General features: G+C 42.4%; 2 protein-coding genes across 4 annotated transcripts in view; one reads left to right on the plus strand and one right to left on the minus strand.

The window, feature by feature from the left end:
* ext1b (exostosin glycosyltransferase 1b) overlaps positions 1-10733 on the plus strand; it is a 129303-nt gene extending 118570 nt beyond the window's left edge. Inside the window, exons 8-11 of the mRNA XM_019350800.2 lie at positions 1145-1234; positions 3605-3765; positions 4456-4627; positions 6647-10733. Coding sequence (XP_019206345.1) covers positions 1145-1234; positions 3605-3765; positions 4456-4627; positions 6647-6832 — 609 coding nt within the window. The 3' untranslated portion in view covers positions 6833-10733. The remainder of the gene's footprint in view (positions 1-1144; positions 1235-3604; positions 3766-4455; positions 4628-6646) is intronic.
* A 5735-nt stretch (positions 10734-16468) lies between these two features.
* med30 (mediator complex subunit 30) overlaps positions 16469-20935 on the minus strand; it is a 47714-nt gene continuing 43247 nt past the window's right edge. For 2 of the 3 annotated variants that reach the window (XM_005452715.4, XM_005452716.3), the window contains exons 5-6: positions 17737-17820; positions 16469-16889 (exon numbers count right to left, since the gene is read on the minus strand). In XM_005452715.4, coding sequence (XP_005452772.1) covers positions 16818-16889; positions 17737-17820 — 156 coding nt within the window. In that variant the 3' untranslated portion in view covers positions 16469-16817. Of the gene's footprint in view, positions 17821-20935 lie in introns of all 3 variants that reach the window. The other variant, XM_003447163.5, reaches the window with a different exon arrangement.

Raw genomic sequence — 20935 nt, forward strand, 5'->3', positions numbered from 1 at the left:
GCCAGCTTTATCTGTCAGTAAGCAGCTAGCTGGTGAAACAACAAAGCAGCATCTGCCGGGAGTAATCTAACAATCAGCTAAACAGAGAATGAATAGTGAACATGTATTGATCGGGTGGGCAGGAATACACCTCCACCTGTACGCTCTGTGTGTAAATAAGCAGCTGTTTGTTGTCTGCTCTGAATCTCATGAAATTATGAGGAATTGTTAAAAATGAATGTGGTAGATTTCAGGAGCAAACGGAGTTGTTATTCTAAAATGTATCTCTTGTTTTAAGCTCTCTGTTTATGTTTTGTTCTCGGCTCCACTGAGCACTCCTTAGCATCTTTCAGCTCAATTTTCGGGGGTGGGGGAGACTCTTGCCTTGATTTAACAATTTTAATTCAGTCTCGACGCTCTCATTGCAGCCATTTTCACCGAGATAAAACAGACAAAAATGCAAATTGTCTGTCTGTTAGTCGGTGAATAACGGAGCATGTAGGAGCTAAAGAGAGACACATTTCTGCCAGGAGTTGATATAAATCTAACAAACAGCTAAAAGGAGAGTGAACAGTGAACTCGCTTTGATCAGGCAGACGGAAACACAATTCCAGCTAAACGCCGTAACACACCAACATAAAAGGGGGGTTGTCATACCGATGTAAAAAGGGGGATATTATCTCATTGTTTATGAAAATTGCTTCCCCAAAGTGCCAAAGAAAACCAGTTACAGCAGGTTTACAGACTGTGCAGGCGTTTCTCCATTTGTAAATGAAAGTTTTGATCCTGGGAAGTGACCCTAAAGCTGCAGTTTTCCTGGCAAGGGAAAAAAAGACAACTCGGCTATGCCGTGTTTAAGTTTTCTCCTACCATCAGCGCCAAAAAAGCAGCAGAAACCAGCTCACATGATTTTGTCTTTAAAGTGCAACAATTCCCTGAAATGCATTATCTCAAAATTGAAATCGTCTCGTTCAGTCAAGTTTGATTAAAACTGTTGTCTGCACGAGTGCTGTTTAATAAAAGAATGAATGTCTGAGGGGTTTACTTTATTATTTCCCGCTGTGCTCGGATCTAGATTTGCTATTAGTGTAATTTGAAGATGGGATCCCAGCTTTTGTCAGTCCACTGATTTTTAACCCTCTGTCCTTTGTGTCTCCCCCTGCAGGTGATGAGCAGCCGCTTTTTGCCCTACGAGATCATTGTGACCGACGCTGTCCTCAGCCTGGATGAAGACACAGTTTTGTCCACCACTGAGGTATCCTCTAATAAACACAGCGACTCTTCTTTGTCTCTCCGTCTGCTCCACTGGAGTTGTAAAGTTCGACACTCCCTTATTGCATTCCCTCTTTCTGTTTGTCCCCGCTGCTTTAAAGTTGGCCCCCCAAAATTTGCGGCCTGGTTCTTTAATCTCTTAAAGTCTAACTTTCATTCCCGAGGCCTTGCTTGCTTTTCTCTCTTCTCGTGCGCTTTTCTGCCTCTTTTTCCTTCCCTCTCCTTTTCTTCCCATCGCCCACCTCCTGTTTTTGGCTCTACCTCTCCTGTCCCCTATTCGACGGCAGCACTGTTATGGGCATTTTTGTTCCACATGCTGGCGGGGCTGTTCCTGTTTTTCTTTTTTTTTCTTTTCCTGGGGATACGTTTTGGCGCGGCATCATGGGAAGTCAGAACATAGCAGAATGAAATGAGTTTATGTGGCAGATCAAGATGGCAAGACGGAAGGGAAAATCCATCCCCGACAACTGAATCGACCTGCGTTACTCCCAAGAAGACGGTCGGATCACGAAAGCAAGCACTTTTCGAAGTTTCTGAGCTCAGGGAATGTCGATGCCAGGAAACTTGAGAAAAGAGAAAGAAAAAATGAAGAGTAAAAACCGGTAATCTCCCCATCCACCCACTCCTTCTTTTAAACAAATGATTCAAAGTGCAGTTTCTGGCCCCGGCGTCTTTGTTTTCTCATTTTTATCCGACTCTCTCCACCCTTAAGTGAAGATGGCGACGACGAGAGCTGTCTTTAACAATGATACTCACTCCTTTGAATATGACTCCCGGTTCAGTCGGAAAGTAGGCAGAATTATGAAAGTCGGTGAAATATTTTCCTTGTGATTGTAATATCATTCAGCTTCCATCCCTTTTATTTTGAACTGCAGGCAGGAGCAGAAGAAAGTAAGAGCACTCATTATTTTCCTTCAGGGCTTTTTCATATGTACAAATTTTGGCAGGAAGAACAGATAGATAGTGTTTTATGGTGGATTTGAAAATTTTCTCTTCTTTTTTAATATTCAACAACATAAGCAGCCTCACAGCGTAGTATAGTGATGTGTGGTGTAATGCAGAGCAGGCTGTTCGAGGAGCCGCTGAGACCTTTCTGATGTTTTTGTCTAATTATTTGATTGAGCGCTTTGATCGCCGCTACAGGCAGCTGCTTAGGAAAGACTGCTTTGTGTTTCATGAGGTTTTGCCTCGGTTGTATTTTCACTCGAGTGTGTTTTGAACGTGTTGTTCCTTTGTTGGGTCTCATTGTAGTCTCTTTCATTTCCTCTTTATCTTTTTTTTTCCCTCACACAACACACCGTAAATAGATACAGTTTTTACACCTTTGATTAATGAAAACAACAACTTCACTTTATTTGGCTTTTGTAAGAAAATATTTAACACGGCACTTTCCAACAAGGGTTTATAATGACGTTAATGGTGTGGATATTAGGGATGCACTTATCCAACTTTTTTTACTGATAGAGGAACGATCTGATGCCATTTAAACATCGTTTTGCTGATTTTGCAAGTTAAAATGTAACAACTGAAAAGATCCAAGAATATAAATTGACTGAATTGCTATTTATCGGTAAATAACAAGAAATTGGACCAACATAAATTAAAAGATTTAATAGATCCATAAAGGTTTTACTGATTTGGTGTGACCTTGACTTTGACCTCCTTGGCGTCCATGCTGGATTTGCTTTACTCCACTAATGATCTAGAACAGGGGTTCCCAACTCCAGGCCTCGAGGGCCGGTATCTTGCAGTTTTTAGATGTGTCCGTGATCCCAACACAGCTGATTCAAATGGCTAAATTACCTCCTCAACATGTCTTGCAGTTAGTTCTCCAGAGGCCTGGTAATGAACTAATTATTTGATTCAGGGGTGGTGACCCAGGGTGAGATCTAAAACCTGCAGGACACCGGCCCTCGAGGCCTGGAGTTGGGGACCCCTGATCTAGAAGATGTAAAACAACAAAGAACAAGACTGAAGAGATTGACCCTTGGGACCGGATCACGATCTGATCCAGACATTGGATTGGTGCATCCCTAGTAGCTGGAAAACATCTGCTGAGCTGTGAAAATTACCCCTTATTTATCCTTCCCTCCCCAAAACATACCAGAGCAACAAGCACCTTTTTACAGTACCCGGCTGTCGTGCTTTTCTTGGCACAGTTTCTCCATAGTAGGGTTATTGTATATGAAAAGTGCTGAACAGTAGCTTTTCATTTTGATCAGGCTGAAGTTGATTAAAAAGAAGAAAAAAATGTGTACATTTTTGCCACAAAGGTGTCCAGAGGGTACTAAATTTGAGTTTCTTATTAGAAAGAGATTCTTTATAACGAATGTTTTAATCTCTCTTTGTCTAGGTGGACTTTGCCTTCACTGTCTGGCAGAGTTTTCCAGAGCGAATCGTCGGTTACCCCGCCCGCAGCCACTTCTGGGACAGCAACAAGGAGCGCTGGGGCTACACCTCCAAATGGACCAACGACTATTCGATGGTCCTGACTGGGGCTGCCATCTATCACAGGTGCACTTCAGTCTGTTAAACCAAACCCTTCCTTCTCAAGCAGCTGTTTACCTCCATGTTAAACGTTTCTCATTGTCCTTAGATTCTCCTTGTGTTACACGAGGCTCGCTGTTGCTCCGCTCTGCTCTCCAGTGTTCGGTTGTCTTTCTTTTGATGCGGCGCTTTGATGCGGTGATCTGTAGATTATGAAAGCAGATGTGATGTTCAGCGTAGCACAGCCTCGGGAAACCAGTGTTTTGACACGGAGTATGTTTTATCCCAAAAAAATGTCAATTTGTCTGCCGCGCAGCCCTCGATAGTTCCCGCGTTTAGTTCGACTACAGTCCTGTCAGCTTCAATATGGCTTCACTCAGCTGCGATGGGAGCAGTCCATTAAGCTTAAGTCAGCCAATCACCGCAGCCGAACGCTTAATCACTTTCAATAAGTCACTCGTTCAATCCATCCAAGAGCTTTAACAGTCATCTCAGCGATGGTGTGGCTTTTAATGTGAAATATTCACTTTTTATATTTAATTTAAGCTGTCAGCACAACCGGCTTTAAACCTTTGAAGCTCTAACACTGTTTATTTAGAAGTTTTTCAAGCATTACTTTCAAAATAAGAGCTTCAGTAGAATTAAGACTATTAAGGATTTAAGTGCCACTGGTTTCAATCTGGGAGCCTCTAAATACTCTTCTTCCTGTCCTCTCAGGTATTATCACTTCCTGTACACCAACTACTTGCCCACCAGCCTGAAGAGCATGGTGGACCAGTTGGCCAACTGTGAGGACATCCTGATGAACTTCCTGGTCTCTGCTGTCACCAAGCTGCCGCCCATCAAGGTCACACAGAAGAAACAGTACAAGGAGACCATGATGGGACAGGTAAGAGGGCAGCAGCTGTGACCACTACACCACACCGCATGTGGAAGTGTGAATACTTACAATGCTTAGATCCATCTCTTTGTTGTACTTGGAGAGCTTATTAGCGTTGGGGTTCTTTTAAAAAGAAGAGGATAACGGCCGGTCGAGAAAACTGGTTTGCATCTCATTACTGGATGTGACTGAGCCCGTAACAATTTACAATGCTGGATACAGAGCAGCCTTATTATACGGACCTCTTTGAATTTGTCCTTCTTTTCATGAGCCGTGATTCATGCTGAAGCCAGTGTTGTTTTCTTCCCTTCATGAGTGTGTCATGGCCTTTCAGCTGGAGCGAAGCCGTGCTGCTTTATGAACAGCATGAATTATTCTCTTTAAAAATCCTCTGGTATGGCCCACGGAAAAAAAAACAAAGAAAAAAAAAACAGGGCAAGTCATAACGGCACACAGACAAAAGCACAGAAAGGAGTCGTGCCGGTCCCGAAGCCTTGCGTCACGCTTTCTCGTCGGGCTCCGGCCTCTCAAATATGACGGAGCTGACGATTTATTGAGAGAGGTTGACGTCAGTCATCGTTCAGTGATGGCTTTCTCTTGTCACTATGATGAAAGTCTGACCATGATTGAGTCAAAGAGCTTCTTGTTGTGTAGTGCACCTCTAAAATCCCTGCTTGTTAATGATCGTGGTCCAAATACGCTGACTGAAAAGTGGATTGAAATTAGTATAACATAAGAGTTTCAGCATTGGACTATTTAGTCAGTTATGGACAGATACTTGGTGCTTTTCCACTCTTTTGGAGCACTCAATCCACTTTCTTACCCAGACACACAAGCACTTCTGTGTCTAAGCACTTTTAACCTTCACATATTCAAACCCCAACAGATGAGGATCTGACCCGCAAACCTTCCAACTGGTGGCCAACCACGCTACTTCCAGAGCCACGGCTACCCCAGTTAGCTTTTAACTCTTTTAGCGGTCAATCAAACAATTTCACTCACATTTGTAACATGTCTGTTTATTGTTATTTCCTGTTATTATCAGGAGGGTTTATGCGAAAATACAGGAGTCCGCCTAGATACTGGTGACAAAAAATGCATCATTACCAAATGGACCGGTTCACATATTGTGCTTTCCTACTGTACTGGAGCACTGGAAGCACTTTTATACAACATGTTTCATTCATTCATTGACACACATTCACTTTTTTCTACTCCTGAGTGTTTTCAATCTAACATTCACACTCAGTTGCTTTCCCAAGGATACTTTGGGAAGCAAACTACAAACTTTCCGATTAGCAACGACCTGCTCTCCCTCCTGAGCTACAGCCACCCCTTAAGAAGAGGAATTCAAGGCTCTGATCATTTCAAGCGCTGCATAGTATAAATATAACATGTGCATGTCCACATGCGATTATAATCCCGGCTTTATCCGCCATGCTTGCTAGAATGGAATAATGCAGACATAAGAGAAATGCGGCCCTCCTCGGTCATGCTCATGCATATGACATGAACTGTGGCAAAATGAAAAAGCAAAGTAGTTCCTTCTTTCTCTGCCTCACTCATACATCATAGATTTGGTTTCATAAACTCTTGCACACTTGCAAAATATTGTTTTAAAGGGGTCCTACTGCGGTCATTTCCATACTTTTCATCCTTGCTTGGAATGATTTACAGTTCAAATATTCCACGTTTATAGGATTTAGAGGAGTTTGACGTCCATGCTTTTGGCTCACAGGGATTACTCGAACGTATTCTGAGCTCATTATTTGAAAGTTTGGCCATGTTTAATATAATTATTCACTGTTGTAACAGGATACATATGACAGAAACTAAGGAAAAGCATCTCAGAGGCTCTTTAAAGATGTTACCACTGATATTTTATAAAGATCTGCAAAACTGGATTTTGTTCCAAAACACAGTCGACTTGTAATTAGTCTTTTCATGTTCCCCCAGGATCTGCATCTGTTATTGAAAACTCAAACTTTTCTTCTTTTTGTTTTTCCTCCTCTTTTCCATTCCCTCCAGTCTTCAAGGGCTTCTCGCTGGGCTGACCCGGACCACTTCGCCCAGCGGCAGACCTGCATGAACAAGTTCGCCAGCTGGTTTGGCGCCATGCCACTGGTCCATTCCCAGATGAGACTGGACCCCGTCCTGTTTAAGGACCAGGTCTCTATCCTCCGCAAGAAATACAGGGACATCGAGAGGCTCTGACAAGACCGCCGCCCCCTCGGGGGAGACCCTACGCAGGGGGAAAGAGACTCTGTGGAGATTAGGAGTCATCAGAGTACAGGGGGATGGACAGGGAGAGACACGGGTCTGTCTTCCACTCAGCACATTGCCAATGACCAGAGCGCCGCTGCTGGAAAGACTCGATGAGGAAAGGGATAAACGGGGAACGAGCGTATGCCGTTTGGGTGTGAAAAAAGCAAAGAGGAGTACACAAACTGACGGGCTTACCAAACAGTACTGTATGTTTCACACATGTGCAAACACGCAGCACGCACTACTGACGACAAGAACTCTTGGATAGAATATTTTTTTGTATGACACGGACGAGGACGACATCGTCTCTCCTGCTCTTTTGGCACACGCGCGGGACGATGGTAGAAGACAGGAAGGTGTTTGTGATCTCAAACCTGGCAACCCAACCTGTCGTCCCAAGCAGCCTTCCCTACTCTGGATCAGGACATAATACTGGACTCATTACCAAACTCCTGCTTTGTAAACCCATGAATATTTTCTTTCCCCGAGTTAAAAAAACAAACACTGTCCAACCTGTTCTTTTTTTTTTTAGCAGCCATTACTTCCTAATATTCTCAGCAGTTGACAAACACCCCGTGTCTCCTACCCTTGGCTCGTTCCTTTATGAGTTGATCTAGCTTTTATAATGGTCTATCTGCTCCCATGTTATCACGAAGATAAGTTAGGAAAACATCTCATTTCATGTCCCATTTTCCTCTCGTACTCGCCACAGCAGTTGTACTTTTCTCATCTTTTTTCCCCCACTTACTTTCATCATCTTTTATCCCCTCCCTCCTCCCTTCAGACTCTCTGCTCTCCCTCTTGTCCGTGTATGTGTGTGTGTGTGTTGTGTGTGCAGACCCTTGAAAAGTTGGCGCATCCAACCATAAGCCCGAGCGGAGTACATTTTCCCTCCGTTGGAATGAGCGAAATGAACATTTCTGGATGAAATGGAGCAGAACGTTGCATTCTAACCCAAACTTTTTTTTCTCCTCCCCCCTCCTCCCTCTCCCTCCCACCCCTCTTCCTGCATGGTCTCCGAGCACCATCCTTACTGTGGAGAGGGGGGGGGACCATAGCAGGTCTTTAGTGACCAGCATCGTTTCAGAGGACAGATTTTTAACGCTGAGCGCATCAGTGCCATTCTGACATCAGGGTCTGCCTTTAAAATTGTTTATTGCACATCACGTTGCCTACATCCGTTTGAGATGCTCTCTTGTTGAAATATTATAATCGCCACTTTTATGTGTCTCTCCTGGCGCCCTGATTATTTTTATTTTTATTTTTTCTCACCCCTCCGTGACATATCCAAGGACCTCGGAGCCATTAAATTGACAAAAGGTTTTCTCCTCCATTTGTCAGGCAGAGATACGTTTAGGCTTCAATTAGGTATTTCGTTTGAAGTGCTGTTTTATTCCCAGAGGACACGCTGTTGATGAAACACCGAACATTATGGAGCATAGCGTTTGCGAAAACAGTGACCGACAAACACGACCTGCTGTCTAATGCTATCCTTGGGATGACAGCTTTTTCCCCCTTGGCACACACCACCTCCCCTGCATCAGTGTGTGTGTGTGTGTGTGTGAGAGAGAGACGGTGGCCACGCTTTGGTGTCTTTTCTATGCCTGACACTTTTTTGCACCTTAAATGATCTTATTGGTATCGGACAACCAGATCAAAATGCTTAAAAAACTAGATATCTTGACCTTTAATTGATCATTTTTAAAGAGAGGCTGTCAGGGGAACAAGAAAATAAAGGTGGCTGGCTCATAGCTGAGCTGCTGTATGCTGTCATTAGGTCTGCATGCAGCGTGCAGGCGGGAGCACAGGCGGTCCAGTCACACATTTAGTTTGCAGACACTTGAATGAAAGCAGCATGCTTTTAGTGGCCTTTTCTGTCAGGCAGCCATTCAGCATAATGTCTCAGCCAAAGCTGCTCAGCGTGTTAATCAGTTAGCTGTCACTGACATCGTCAACATCAGTGTCACACATTCAGTGGCTGCTTTAGATTAATTTTTTTTTCCTTCCTTCACACTTTGTTTTTATTTTTGCTTGACAAAGAGTTGATGTAAAATGTATCGTAAAGCCTTCGCTGTTTCAACAAAAGGGACAGACGTGCTTTGAAGTGCCATATCCAAATGCTACTATAGCAGATCTGCTCTGTTTCTGCGAATCATATCAAACCCAGCAGGACTAACTTGCGTTGTGTGTGGTTTTTTTTTTTTGTTTGTTTTTTTTGCATTTTTGCCCCAATCATGTCACTGTTTTGAATATCACTGTTTGTGTTTGTGTTCTGAAACTTTAAAACTTGGAGTCGTTTCCCGGGAGATTCGTCGTCAGTGTAACAACATCGATACTTTGCGATTCTGGGAAAATCATGCTCCTCGCGCGGTCTGCATCTGGCCTCTGTTTCATCTTCAAAAGAACCATATTGTTTCAATCCATATCAAGCCTTTTATGTCTGATTGTCAGAATTACTGTTGTTGATCGTCTCAAGACAACCACATTCCCCAGCTTTGCAGATAATCCACACACACTAAAAAAAAAAAAACCCAACCCGCCACCTATTTCAAACCCCTGGTCTCAGCACTGTACATAGACATATTTATTTTTGGAAAAGGAAACAAAACCAAGACTGTGTACGATTGAGATGACGTGGCGAGAACATTGAGACCGATCCTGCGTCGCTGAGGGGAGTAAGTGGTATTTATTCAGTTTATTTTCTACACACTGTGCACATTAATCCACACAGATGCCGATATACAGCTCGTATTATGTCGCACTCTGCATCGGTTTTCCAGGGGAAGCATCTATCACACTCTTTCTAATACAGAGCTCCCCAAGTGAGATAACATTTTCAGAGTCGCCGTAGTGGAGTTTTAACTCCTGGAAAAGATTGCATACACCAGTGATCCAGAATTGGATTGGGCCGCTCCATCTTGGCTCTCTGCGGGAGTGAAATTGTAAAGTCCCAATAAAGACTACGCCAACTGACACGTGGAAAATAATAAGCAGCTGGGGCCCCCCCACCCCTCTCTCTCCTGCACCAGATGGAAACATTTTCAGATTCTGCCGCAACATCTTCCCCTCATGCATTACAGTAATGGGTCTGAGGCTGTGACACAGTGGTTTAAATTGTCTTTGTCGCAGCTTGGGGCTCAAGTCGTAGCTCGCAAAACAGAAACTGAAGTGTATCTACAGTCTTTCAATTCCAGAGCTCAGTCAGAGTGTGATGGATGTGAGTCGGGGCCCTAGGAAAAGAAAGCAACTAAACTTCGTATCCCCTTAAAATGCCTCCGTCATTTGATCAGGGAAACATTATGCAAGTTATCATCTTGAGCTTCAACACAGATGGAAGAAGGTTTACCCAAAATGTGCCAGGCGGGTTGGCGTGTGCGCTGGAAACTCGTCTGCTCTCGATTTGATTTGTGCCTTTTTATCAACATGCGAGTTCCTGACATGCTGAGCACTGTCTGTCCTAGACTTGTTATTTCCAGTAGACGGGCAGCAATAGCACCATGTGCGGGGGACTCATATCCCTGCCTTCATACACTGGATGAGTCACAGTTTCCATTCTCTTGTTTTGACGCCCCATTTTCATTGTTGTGTTCGGACACTGTTGCTAAGGCGACAACGCATGACCACTTCCTGTTTCTGATTATTTATCAGTGATTGACTGTATTACGCGAGCAATCAGCAGTAGTGTCTGTTGATCTGTAAGGACTTGTTCAAGCCCAGCTGTCCTGATGCCTTCTCCTCCCTCCTACCTTGTAATTAAGAGAAGACTTTTATAGAGGTCACAGATTAAATAGAATAAATTCCAATTTTGTAAGAATGATTTATAAAAAAATAAACTCATATTTGATGGTAACTGCATGTCTGTGCCTTTATTTTTTTTCCTTTTCAATTTTGCTTTAAAGAACATGATGATTTGCCTCACATGGACCAGTTCTGTTTCCTCACTGTGCTCCAAATCTTCACCTGCAAGTGCAACAGGGAAAATCATACAGTACATGACAGACTGAGGCAAATGGCATGTACTAAAGGAGGAAAAAAAATGTGTGAGGCTATTAGGAAAAACTGGATATAAGTAGGAAAGTGTTGACAGTTGTCACAATCCGGTAGGTGAAAGAGGCAGCAAACTGAAATGTCAACCAATGCCAACACCGCCGACAACCATGACGGCTGAACCATCTACTATCACAGAGGGCAAAATGCACCACAATGAGATCCACATACCAGAAACTCAAGCAAGGACAGATAAGGAACTAGAAACTGGCAGTATGGTGGTTCCACTCCCACCAAGGCCACCCAAATCACCAGACTCTGAACACCAACGCACACAGTGGTGATGAACCCACATGAACCCAGAATTCCAGAGTGGCCACAACCTACAGCAAAGACCAAGCTGCAGTGGGCACCAACTAGAAACATAGAAGAAGGCCTCCACCAGAGCCTGAAGCACATACCAAGACCCAACAGAGGCCAGGCAGCTCATCCTGGACCTCAAGCTAGCGCACAAAATGGTGACGAATTATTTCGAAAAGCCTCCTATGAAGAAAATCTGATGGCTTTATTATGCTGAGGTTCTACTTTTCCAGTTACACGAGGTGCTGACTCCTCCATGCAGGCTCCTTCTAGAAAAGTTGGGGTTAAAAAAAGCATCTGTCTTTATCCATGGTGTCCAAATGTAACAATAAGGCTTAACTAAGCATAATCCTGTATTTTATACTGGAAGAGTCACTCTGAATCAGTACAAAGCTGTTCTGAGTGGTCACCTTTACCCTGTGACGAAACACTTCAATCAGCCAGAGAATAGTACATAAAGAAAAAAGTGTAACTTATAATTTATGGCCTACACAAAAAATATGGGATTATCTTTTGAGTAAATGTTCATTGCACCAGTTAAATTCCCGGGACTTGGGCGAAACAATGCCAATACGCCGTGATCCAAAACGTACCACAAAATAGCCGAGTCTAAAGTTGGAGCCACAGATGTGGGCTAACACAAGAAATTCCTCACAAATTTCTTCCAGAGGAATGTATCCCAACTTCTGCTCATTAAGCTAAGCAAGTTCAGTCTTAAAACATTTTGAAATGTGGGGTGGGTCCCAAAAGGCACCAAGGAAGAAATGAAATGGCTGTGGATCAGTATCAAATTCACTGAAAACGATATGACATTTTCAGTGATCCTTGACCTTTTTGAGTGGAAGTGGAAAGAAGGAAACGTTGGGTTTTTCTTTAATATGTCACCCATCTGCAGTTGAAAACCCAAATAGAGTCGTGTGCAGTTTTCACAGGACCGTATGCAGTTTAGTTCTCTGAGGTTTACTTTTGTTTATGCGCAGCTCTCTAAAGGGCCAACCGCAGTATTTCATTCGGGTTGACATCTGGACTTTGGACCATTGCAGCTCCTTGATTTTCTTTTTCAGCTGTTCTTTTGTACCCAAAAAGTTTATTCTGTTCATTTTTGGGGGGATTTCCTTACCTGGATGATTGAGCACACATCAAGACTGTTCTGTTGTAGATTTCATGCTGTGTTTGGGCCCATTGTCCTGTTACATTACACAATTTGGACGAAACTTTAGCTGTTGGGAAAGATTGCCTCAAGTTTAACCGTAGATCGCTGTGGGATACAGAGGAGTACATGGTCGACTCAGTGGCTGTAAAGGTGCCCAGATCATCAGCTCTCCACCTCCATGCTTCACAGCTGGTATGAGGTATTTGTGCTGATATGTTCTTTGGCTTTCACTACTGACAATGCTGTGCTTTGTGGCCAAACGGCTCCATTTAAGTCTTGTCTGTCCAAACGACGTAGTCATGCTGCCATGTTCATTTTAGAGAGAACCCTTCCAAACTAGCCGTACTTTTTGAATTGTACTGTCATGACCTTAGCATCTAACATGCTCACTGAGGCCTGCAGCTCTTGTTGTCTCTCTTCTTTTTTCTCTTAGCATTGTATGGTCTGACCTTGGGGTGAATTTGCTGGAACCTCCACTGGGAAGACTGTGGCGTTGTGTTAACACACACCTGAATGCTTTAGACCCGCAAACTTCCAAAACTTCTTTCACAGAAGTGCTCACAGTTAGTCAAGTCATTTTGATTAGCAGCACCTCGATGCTTTAATTCCTCTGGAAGACAAAAAGGTTTATTTTTCATCTTCCAGACTGTACAACAGGAAGGACGTAATAAAGGATATTATATGTCCCAGTGTCTGAGGATTCATTTTTCCCGAACAGACGCTGCAACAACACTGACGATTTGTTTGTGCTTGCTTTGGTGCACACGTTGTCAACAGCCGAGTGCAACCCTGCACATTTTTTTATTAATTTCATCATCTGTGACAGAGTGTGCATGGACAAGTACTCAGCCCCTGACCTCCGCCTCAGCTGAATGTGAACACACTCCATTTGTACAGTAATAATAGTCCCTCAATGCTGCGTTGCCCTCTGCGATATAATAACCACCCCAGTATTAGACCACTGAGGAGGGGTTTATTAGTCACTACTCAGAGCATTGATTTTTTTTTTCCCCCCCACAATGCTGAAAGCCGTCTCACTGCTCCAAAGCTGCATCTGTCCTTCTGCGTCTCCCTGAGGACAATAGCCTCATAACACGTCTAAGATACGACCCCAGCTTTGTTCTGAATTATTAAAAGCACCCATATCAGACACTGATATTCTCATGCATATCTGTGACCTGACAGCAGTGCCGTATTTGTGTGTGTGTGTGTGGATTTGTTTCCACGAACATGTACTCAGATTTAAGCTCATGTTTCATGTTTGGTTGAATAAGGCCCTTTGTGAGTTCTTCTCCCTCTCTTCTCACTGCTTCTTTCTTTTCTGATCTATAAATGAGGCTTCTTTAAACTGAGGCTGGAATCACAGGACGCCAGCAGAGACCAAAAAGCTCCGACGAGTTGATCTGGCGCTCCTCTTATCAGAACAGGGCCTGTATTTATCAAGCATCTCACTGTAAGAAATCACTTCTAATTGGCCAAAAGTTTTTAAGAGTGACGCGCTTTAAGCTTGTAAGAAAAAAAACACATTATATGAAATGGCTCTTATCTTCTGTAATATTTATGAGAGATTGAGACATGTGCAAACATGTTTGGAGTCGCAAGCAGATGGTGTTCAGGCTGAAACGTGCGTTTGAAGCACATGTCATTAATGACTTAAAGCTTAGTAAAATGAGGAATTCTTTTATGGACTTTGTGGGGGATTCAGCAGGGTGAATGCAGCTTTGATTCGATTCCAATCACAACCAGTGTTTTTGTTATTTTCCTGGTGCAGCTTTGCGGATATGTTTGTTATTTCCAAACTGGAGCGAATTAACAAAAAACGAGCTGCATGATTTTTTTAAGAGTGGTGATGTTAAACTTGTTTTAGGTGGTGGGTCACATACAGCTCACTGTGATCTTAAGTGGGCCAGAACAGTGAAACTCCCCTTTCAGTCATTGTCAAGAAGTTTAACGACAAATTAAATTACACTGAGATATTGTAATAAAAGAAAAAGAAGCACAAAACAGCACAAAAATGCTGCTGCATTACCAGAATGGAAAAAAAAAAATCTGTCAGCACTGTAAGAAATACTGTAATTGATCAAATTACAGTTAAAACACTAAAATTTATGCCCTTGTTCTCATTTTCCAAAGATGTGCGCACGTGTAGAGGGCCGGATTAGACTCTCATACGGGCTGATTCTGGTCCCTGGGCCTTATGTTTGAGACCTCTGGTTTAGAGTTACTGACAGCTGACCTTTACCTAAGATGTAGTTATATTGAGTGACATTTTTCCAACAGTGGGTAGATGAGCTGTAATTGGCCTCACCTGTAATGATACACAGGATGATTTGAAATATCAACTGGACTTTTATAAAGAGGAGAAATTCTGTCTTTAATATAGACACAGTCACGCACAGTAAAAGCAGACTGCGGCCCAGTGATTGGACCAGACTGCATATAAAAAGAAGTGATGTAGCCTCTGGGTCTAATAAGTGAGGCAAATGCCTAAGTGCCTTTGGATCTGCGTTCCTCCTAATGACAGGCAAAGGATGCAGCGGTTAGCACTGCCACCTCACAGCAAGCAGGTCCCAGGTTTGAATCCACTGGTCGACCCGGTCATTTCTATGTGCAGTTTCGATGTTCTTCCTGTTTCTGCATGATTCCCTTTAGTTTCCTCACATGTATGTTAGGTTAATTGGTGAATCTTAATCAGCTATAGGTGTGAATGATTTTTTTTCTGTGTTAAACCTTTGATGAACTGGTGACCTAAGAGCTGAGATTGCTCTCCTGGAAGATGTCATCATACTAAGAGATCTTCAAGATTCAACAGGGTTTGATTATTTAAGACTTTGGATGTGATAAGAAGGATTTTAAATTCAATTCTGGCTTTAACAGGGAGCCGGTGAAGATCAGACAAGAAACTGGGCAAAACTGTGCAGATGAGAGAAAGAAGTCTTACATACTTGTTTAATATATGTATTGAATGACAGCTCCTGATTACTGGAGGCAAAGGTAATGCTATCCATAGTAAGAGTCTTATTACATACACCACATTTCTAAGGTTTTGGGGCCAAATATAATGACCTCACTCTTGTCTGAACTGCAAAGGTGGTTAGCGCTGTTGCCTCACAGTAAGAAGGTCCCGGGTTCAAATCCACCATCTGGCCGGGGCCTTCCTGTGTCAAGTTGTCTGTGTCTGTACTCTGGCTTCCTCACCCAGTTCAAAGACATGCGGTTTGTGGGATTAGGTTAACCGGTGGTGTAAATTACCTACAGGTGTGAATGGCTGTCTGTCTCTCTGTGACAGCCCTACAGGCAGTGTATCCTGCCTCTATGGCAGCTGGGGTTGACTTCAACAATATAGGAAATTAGAGCTCAACCAGGCCTTTAAGAAATGCCTTTAGTTTAACTAACTGATTTGAGTGACTGCATGGATAAATAACGCTGGGATTCATCTGCTTAGCCATGAAAATGGATGTTGTGTTTTGTAATACTACCATTTAAGAGAAGTATGTACAATATAAAAATTAAAGGTCCCAGCACAGAACCCTGAGGAACTCCATGACTAGCTGTGTGAGAAAGATTCCTCATTTACATCCACAAACTGGTATCAAATGCTGTACTGAGGTCCACCAGGGCAAGCACACAGATGAGTTTACCATCGGAGAGTATAAGGAGGATCCATTAGTAACCTTCAGTCGTGCTTCCCTCAGTGTTAAAGTGTTAAAGCAACATCTCACACTCTTTTTCATGGAAGTTCTTCTCGTGAAGTGAAAAGATGTTAAGTGTAGTTCTTGGTTAACCTTCGTGATGTGGAAATGCTTAATGAAAATACATATTAAACAAATAAACCAAAAAAAGGAGTGATTAAAAAAAATAAAATCACAGGAAGATTTAGTTCAGTTGATATACTTCAATTGATAAAGGACTGCGGATGTAAATAAGCCGTTTTACTAAAATCATGTTTGGCATACTAGTGTTGTTGAACATGTGTTGTCCCCATTACTTAAAAGAAAATGAAAATTGGAACCAGATAATCGGTTGGATTAAAATAGAAGCTAACATCCAGTTTAAAAAGATCAACATATTCACAATAAGACTCATGATTTTGCCACAGTGTTTTTTCTTATTGAAGTTCTCAGGTACAATATACATTTGTAACATAGGCATGTAACAGAATATAAGGATTAAATAGAATATATCAATTTCTCTACAGGCATAAACCCTCTATTGAGCTAGCAGCTACAGACAGATAAAACATATTAACTCTTCAGATTAACTGAGAGAAGAAAAACAAAACAAAACGCTGATTGTAATGTTGAATGTCGAGGTAGACAGAATGTTTTCTGCCATGCTGATGACATCGGTGCCCTCCATCCCCTGGCTCCTCCATGGGATGTCTTGTCCTCATTTGTCTCCTCTCATGTATCCTCTGTTCTTTAATGTCTTCTTTTAGAAGCCCGTTGATATTGCTAAAGTACCAATTCCTTCTGTAAAGCGCTGCTTCAGCCAGTCTTGGGTAACCTGTCATACATCCAGTTTAAGAACCTATCACCAATCCATTATCTGTAGTCCATGTGTACCTGTGGATGCCCTACATACAAGGTGCAATCAAAAAACTCTGAGATTGTGCCTGTTCAGAAAGAACTGACTGAGACATTGATTATGTGAATGCGAACGGGTGATTGAATTAACTTTTGTGAGTCAGGGGTCATTGATATTTTTGTATCCACGTGCAGGTGCACATTTATGCTGTGAAACAGGCACAGTGTCTCGGAGTCTGCAAGCAGAGCAAGCAGATCTATCAACAGACCCCAGAATGAGCCAAAATCTGTCTCGCAGATCATCGATTTTAGTTGGCTGTTTTGCTTTGCATTAACAACTAAACAGGTTGTTTTTGCAGGAGTAGAACCTAAAGTGCCAAAGCATGAAGTACACAACAAAGAGCATGCTTTCCATTGTTTTCTTCAACATTCAGTGTGTGCACTGTGAATTCATTCACAGTGCAAGACTGTCAATGACATCTGCAGCAACGTCCTGAGGAAGAAGATTCAGCCAACACAAACTCTGGCACGATGGCAGCTCGGTGGTTCGTGGTGACAATGCACAGGTTCTCTGGCCACACTTACACACCCGCTACCCACCCTATGCATTGTGTTGTTGCTGAACAAGTAGGTCCCTACAAGCTGTTTACTTGGATCATCCTTGCTCACAAAATGAGCTTCACATTAAAACAGCTGTTATTTGGAAACTGTGGATGAGATGCAGCCTGTCCTAAAGACTACTTTAATTTTAAAGATTTTATAGATAACGTCTCTAAACTTTCTGATTGCACCTTGTGTGTTTGTGTGTGTGTGGCTCAGCTCCTGACAGCCAGCATGGAGTTGATCTCCCAGATGAGGTTGCGGAGTTGGTCCATGATCTGTTTCAGGTGCTGGTTCTTCTGCTTCAACTTCTGCAGGAAAAACATAGAAAAGAGAGGGGAAAAAACATGTTTTAGATACAAAAACAATAATAACTACAAATGTGCAAGCAGTTTGGTTACTGAAAAAAAGGCCTGCTTAAAAAGTGTAAAGACAACAAAGCAATTATATGTACACACAAATAATTACAGATTCGTTTGCAGCTACTACCCACAACAACACAAACACTCCTGATTCATACCATTTCCTATAACACTGTAAATCCTTGTAACATACATAAATTACTTAACAAATGCTACTGAGGAAAAATACATTCCAGATGTGATCTCGCTCCTAATGACGCTGCCACTTTGCCGCTCCCATTAGAAAACAAGCAGGTTCTAACCACAAAGTCTGGCTCGACACATATTTTCGAAATTACTATTAATCAGTTATTCTGAAGGGAAATAAAATGTTAAAATACGCACACACACACAACTTTTGAGTGGGAAAGGCTTTTAGTGGGGACACTGCTGATACTTGGGCTGGTGTCAAAAATCACTGCCAGATTTGGGTGTGGTTTAGAGAAACGTTACGGTAAAAGGCGCAGGATTACGTCACTTATTCCTCTGTTCTTCAGGGCTCAACTGTTCCTACAAAATGAGTCACATGGTGGCAATGTGCAGCTTGTTCCTTAATTAAGATAAACAACCCGTTTTAACCCTCGAGGGACTTAGTTTGTATTTTACTGGTTCCTCCAAAAATCTGCACTGTAAGACACAAGCAGGTTGCGGATATAATTTTTTAAGCACGCCATGCTTCGGTAAACTCAAAATAGCATTATCAATAATTTAAATGGTAGCCCAGAAAGTGAATTTATAATATTTTATTCATTTTTCAATGAAATAAAGTATTTTGTTTCTTCAAACTTGGCCTCTGACAAACAAAAGTACAGCTGAGTGCTTTTCTGGTTGTTTGTACGTGGTGAAACCCTAGAGGGTTAATTTGAGTCAATCGTTCATCCACCATCCTGCTGCTATAAATGCTCGGCAAAATAAAAAATGTGCATTGCTCTGCAGCTGAAAATTGTCTCCAACAATGAACCATTTAATCCCCGTCTGTCATAAACTACGGAGCCCCCCACCTTTTGGTTAAAAGACTAAGATCCTTGCTGTACTTAAACATTTTGGTAGTTTTAATCTTATTGCTAAGAAAAACGATGCCAATATCTAGCAGGCATCATGTTTACCTTGTTCAACATCCTATTTTAGTGTATTAACATGCTCACATTTACTAATTAGCATCAGTTCCTTTGTGAAGCTGAGTGATGTAGGTAATCAGCATCTGATTGTGAGAATTCGTCCTGGATTGTGGAGAAAAATCAGCACTAAATGCAACTGCCTGTTTCCTGAGCTGCGCAGAATAAGAAGCTTGTTTTTCACCTGAAAAGCTGTTAAGTCACTACAACTCTGTTAATGTAGCACTATCCACCTGATATACGGTGTAGTCTGTGGAAACAGAAGAGCTGTGTAGGTGCTGCTCTCTCTAATTTAGACTTCAGATGTACAGCTGCTTAAGTGGTGATTATAACTGTCAGCGGAACAATTCATAATCAACCGCATTAAGTGAAGAATTGAATAAAATACATTAGCTACTAACCTTACATTTCCTAATGTCAAAAAACATATTCAAAATACAAACTGCCCATTGCTTAGACCCAGCAGGGCGTCAGTTTAAGCCGAGTGAGCTACCGGGCTTCGAATATACTGGCAGAAAACCTGAGAAAAAAACTAAACTCACAAAATGTCACTTTCATTGAGTGAAAATAAAACTGTGGTCAAGATGAAACCAACAAATAATTCAACAACCATGTAACGGCAGAGAATTCACAAACCAACTTATCTTTAGGACAGGGGTGTCCAACTCCAAGGGCCGGAGTCCTGCAGGTTTTAGATCTCACCCTGGGTCCACACACCTGAATCGCATGATTAGTTCATTACCAGGCCTCTGGAGAACTTCAAGACATGTTGAGGAGGTGATTTAGCCTTTAAATCAGCTGTGATGGATCAAGGACACATCTAAAACCTGCAGCACACTGACCCTTGAGGCCTGGAGTTGGACACCCCTGCTTTAGGAAGTGAGATTTCCACTTAAAGTAATTCAAAAATCTCAATTTAAATAAATGTGTCTGAGTGTCTACCTCACTCTATGCACATATTCAAAAGGTTTCAACAAAGCTGTGAGGCTGAAAAATAAAGCCAAAAAGTGCAGTCTCTATAAAGGCCACACGAGGCTGGCTCCAGTCCTCACAGACTCCCATGTTAAAACTTCCAGCAGTAATGGCATTTCATTTTTGACTTTTTGTTTTTAATTCAGTTTAGTTTCATGTCAGAGGCCAGACTGGAAAATCAACACAGGGTTGGACCATCAGGAGTGGACAAATGTTAATAGTATTCCCAAGGGAAACTGGGACTCTTGCGGAGGGCCATCCCAACGAACTAAATTCATCTCAATATTATTTTTTATCTCTTTATCTTTTTATGAACTGCTACTGGTACGAGTAAATGTTAGAATTAGACCCCAGTTGAGGTCCCTTGAGGAAATTAACTGCAGAGCGTTGTGGATGGACTGAACATTGTGTTTGGTTTCCTCCTCTTTCTGAAATGTGTATGGCAGGAGGCTTAATAAAAGCTTCAAAGCCACATTTAACTCCAGGTATTTCTCTCGCACACAATAAACAAAGTTTCCTCACCTGCCTGCTGACATCTCTCCCAAACACTCCCTGCTTCAGCTCACTTCATCAATCCTCGCCCCACTAATCGCTAAACTAACACACACACATCTGGCCTGCTTCAGGAGGGGACCGGTACATCACAGAGCAGCAAACAACACAATCTCCCAGTTAGTCACTCAGGGTTTTGTTCGCTGATTGCCTCTAAATGCCGCACCAAGATCTCTAAGTCAACAGCTGCCATGGACTGAAGTGCCTCATTGCCCAAGCTTTATACATAAACAAATAATAGCTCCTGAGCTGCTGTTGCTGGAGAGCCAGAAGAATAAAAGTGAGTACAGCTGCCAAATGTGCGCTGCCTTTTGAAAAAATAACTCTGCCATTTGGAGGTTTGGGCAAATCAAGCAGCAGCAGTACATCACAGCGATTCGCTCAGC

The sequence above is a fragment of the Oreochromis niloticus genome, linkage group LG22 (genome assembly GCF_001858045.2).
Source record: "Oreochromis niloticus isolate F11D_XX linkage group LG22, O_niloticus_UMD_NMBU, whole genome shotgun sequence".
Lineage (NCBI taxonomy): Eukaryota > Metazoa > Chordata > Actinopteri > Cichliformes > Cichlidae > Oreochromis > Oreochromis niloticus.